Raw genomic sequence first — 3712 nt, 5'->3', positions numbered from 1 at the left:
TGCTGCAGCTCAACGAATTAAGAGTATTTTTTAATATTACATTTCGTGGAAACTTATTTGAAGGTTGATCTTGTAATCTCGAAAACTTTAATCTTTGAATTTCCCTAAATTTTCTGACTTTAAGTCGATGTAAGTGGACGGCAAGTGCAGTGAAGAAGCCGAGAAACATGTCTCTCTTGTTTGTATCAGTTTTCTGTTACGCCCGACGTTCAGTGTATGAATTTGAATGCTGTTGTTATTTCCTTTCATTCAACTTACAATTCAAGCTATTATATTATTATAAATTACAAGTTTGCTTTGATTTGAATAACTGCACTTATATCAGCTTGACTATTCGTCAAATCTTTGTGTCCGTTTTTCAAATTAACGAAGATGGCATCGTTATTAGAAATAAAAAATTAGAAGGAAGAGACAAATTTCACTGATAACAGGTGTAACAAACAAAAAATTGAGTAGGAAAAAAGGGAATTAAAAACCTTTTCGGCCTCTTTGCCCAACATACATCAACTTAATATCAGAATAACTGATCCAAATGTCTGCAATAGCTCAGTTGTATTTCACTACAGAAAATTTCAGGAAAAAATTCTATGCAGCCAATTCCGAGACAAGTGAAGCTTACTTCGAATTAAGTTGTAAGAAGTATTACTGTAAGAACACTCTTGATTCGCTCAGCTGTAGTTCTGTATCGATACCAGGAACTAAGGACATTCAGTTTAATTTAATTTAGAGCTCTTTTCGTAAACAGGATATCGGTGCGGCCATGACGACTGATATATTAAAAAAAAAATTAGTAAATTAGGGAGATCATAAATTTGAAACTTCTACCTTTAATCAATTTAATTCTCTCAGCATCGAGATCTTACCTTGACAAAGAAAATCTCTGGAGGATTTTCTGAGACCGTTGCTTCATGATACAAAGTCAATTTACCGTGGAAAGGCGGAGAGAATTTTCATGTTTCTGAACTCTTTGCTCGCAATGTGGAAGCTGTGCTTCAACATCTAGTCAGCTTTGTTTCCTGGGTTTTTTTTTTTTTTGGAAGCGAAGTTGGACTCAAACGCCGCATTTTATTTGCTTAAAAGGCCTCGTCATATTTTTTATGTCATTGCCAATTCCAAAGAAATGATCGTCTATTAAAAGAATTAAGTCTCGATCATGAAATGGCCGAGGTAGAGAAGTACTAAAAAGGTACAAAAATACCGAAAAGACGAGGATAACTAAAAACAGCGAAGATTGTCACATATTCAATTCAACAAGGAGAAAATTTAAGGTTCAATTTTTCGTCCGTGTAAAACCTCTTGTATTTCCATATAATAAGTGTGCGTGAAGAAAGAAATTTTATTAGAAAAAAAATTGATTTGAATAACTAAGCTGTAGTGCGCACAGTATTTAAAACGACAAGATTGCCATTCCGCGCTCACTATTTCAAATTTCAATCCTTTGGTCAACATATGAGGGAGCATAGTTGGACTACAACGGGTGAAATTTGGTTTTTTAGCGCTTTGAATATAGCCGGTCAGGGCTTAATACAAGTCGTTGACACACTTTGCTATTTGAACGCCAATCGCGGCGAACGGTGAATATCGTTAGGTGTGCCCGGGTGATGGCGATTTTTGCCGATCGCCGCAATAAGCGTTTAAGATTACCGATATCAAACATTTCAGATTTTTAATTTACGATTTTCATCGGTGATCAAAACCACCCCGATCGTGAATACAATGCCAAGTGTTTCACCACCTTTAGGTAAATCTTATTCAGCCTTCATCAAGACCAGTTCCGACTAGTTCCTTAATTGACTTTAGAATCTTTACTTGGTCAACAGCTGTTGTATTTTGCGACCCATTGTATACAATATCGATTTATTCACGATAAAGTGATATTGAGCATTAATTAATATAACTCATTTCAACACTTTTTTTCCATTTTAATAAATTTTATCCACAGGGATTGCGAATACAAAAACCACCTCGTTCGCTTTCTCGTCCATACCACAGAGGAACTTCTTCATCATCATTTTCGGCAGTTTAACACGCCATCGTGGGTTAAACAATCGCCTCTTGTGTCTATAATGTATCTTTCTCTCTCTGGTTGGCACAAATGGCCTGCTCCTTGACAAAAAGCTCTTCGACAAATTTCCCCATCGAGTGATAAAAGCCGTGGTCCTTGTCCAAATACCTACTTAGCAGCAATTTAGCTCCGGTTCGTCATGGCAGAATCAAACTGCGACATAACTCTCAGGATTTACCCACAAATATCAGAATCGGATGATTTCCAATCAACATTTATCGTAAACTGCGTTTTGAACAGTTTCATTTGCTATACTGCAATCATGTTGAATATTTTCACAATCTATGCAATCGCAAAAACATCTGCGTTGCCGAAACCTTTGAGAACATTGCTACTGAGTGTTGCTGTATCCGATCTTGGTGTTGGTTTGATAGTGGAGCCATTCTTTCTCTCTTTGTTTATCAAAGGGTTACAGCGACGTACTCCAGACTGTTTCTTCCACATGGGACTCCGTGTCTTTATAGGTTTCTTTTCAGTAACTTCATTCTACAATGTCATGGCCATTAGTGTGGAAAGATTCCTGGCGATTCAACTTCATCTCAGATACCAAACAATCGTGACTCACAAGCGGGTCGTTGGGGTAGTAATTTTCATATGGACTTACACTTCGTTTTCATCGTTTACGATCTTCCTCTTTCCTCTGAGTAAACTCTTGATATTATCGTCAGCTCTCGCCGCCATTTCCCTCCTCGTCAGTACAGCAATCTATTGCAGGATTTATTTCATCACACGATGCCACAAAAGACAAATTCAAGTCTTGCAAGTACAAGAACAAGAGGCACGATCCTCACAAAATAGTGACAGGAGAAATTTGGCAAGCAGCATGAAAACTGCTGTCAGTGTTTTATACGTTTACTTTGCATTTTTGGTTTGTTATTTCCCGCGCTTTATCTACATGGCTAGCCGTGCAAATATGGGCCCAAACATCGTTATGACTAATTTTCAAATCTACACATATACGCTGATGTTCTTTAATTCATCTCTAAATCCTGTTATTTACTGCTGCCGGATGAGACACATTCGACACACTATGGTGGACACCATGAGAAAATTATTCACCAATCATGTGTCATGATTCTGGACTGTGAAGACTAGAGTCCATTATTTGCGAGCGATATTTACTTTTCAGTCAGCCGTTATATTTTGAGCGCAAACCGATTATCATTTGGTCTTTTGCCATTTGGTCTCAGCCGAAATTCGATTGTAGGCTCCGTCCATCTCGAACGCTTTCCGATTTCGAACTGAACAAGTATAAAGATAAGAATAATGAATATTTCCAAAGCGCCATATCTCATAGCTCATGGCGCTTAACAATACTTTGCGAGGGACTTTGGCCAGACTTCATCGAGCAATTTACAGTTTTTTTGGAGGAAACGTTTTGCAGATGCCCCTAATTTCAGAATCAAAGCCAGACCACAACACCGGTAGCTATGTTCCTTTCTCTTTGCAATAAGTGCGGGGTTTTTTTAACGTCCCTTGCTAACCATGTGCAGAGAAGATGCAGAAGACGGGCCCTACCGTTTTTCGACCTTATCCAAAAAGACTAGAATGTCTAACCATTTGCAGATATCCTAGCAAATGTAGCACAATCTCGTCGATTATTTCAAGACCCTGGGTGTTGGTCCACCTCGACCTCCCTCACGGCAG

General features: G+C 38.3%; 1 protein-coding gene across 1 annotated transcript; it reads left to right on the top strand.

Annotated features, from left to right (window-relative positions):
• Positions 1-2325: 2325 nt before the first annotated feature.
• LOC148726298 (melanocortin receptor 5-like) lies at positions 2326-3484 on the top strand. The gene has a single exon (XM_088727079.1). It carries the CDS (start codon positions 2328-2330, stop codon positions 3138-3140), a length of 813 nt encoding a protein of 270 aa, XP_088583205.1. The 5' UTR covers positions 2326-2327; the 3' UTR covers positions 3141-3484.
• The last annotated feature ends 228 nt before the right edge of the window (positions 3485-3712 follow it).

The sequence above is a fragment of the Stylophora pistillata genome, chromosome 7, assembly GCF_964205215.1.
Source record: "Stylophora pistillata chromosome 7, jaStyPist1.2, whole genome shotgun sequence".
Taxonomy (NCBI): domain Eukaryota; kingdom Metazoa; phylum Cnidaria; class Anthozoa; order Scleractinia; family Pocilloporidae; genus Stylophora; species Stylophora pistillata.
Note: the sequence above shows the minus strand (reverse complement) of the source record. Positions and strands in the feature narration are given on the sequence as shown.

Excerpts from the sequence above, each read along its gene's own strand:
- LOC148726298 (XM_088727079.1), top strand. The coding sequence starts at position 2,328 with ATGTTGAATATTTTCACAATCTATGCAATCGCAAAAACATCTGCGTTG.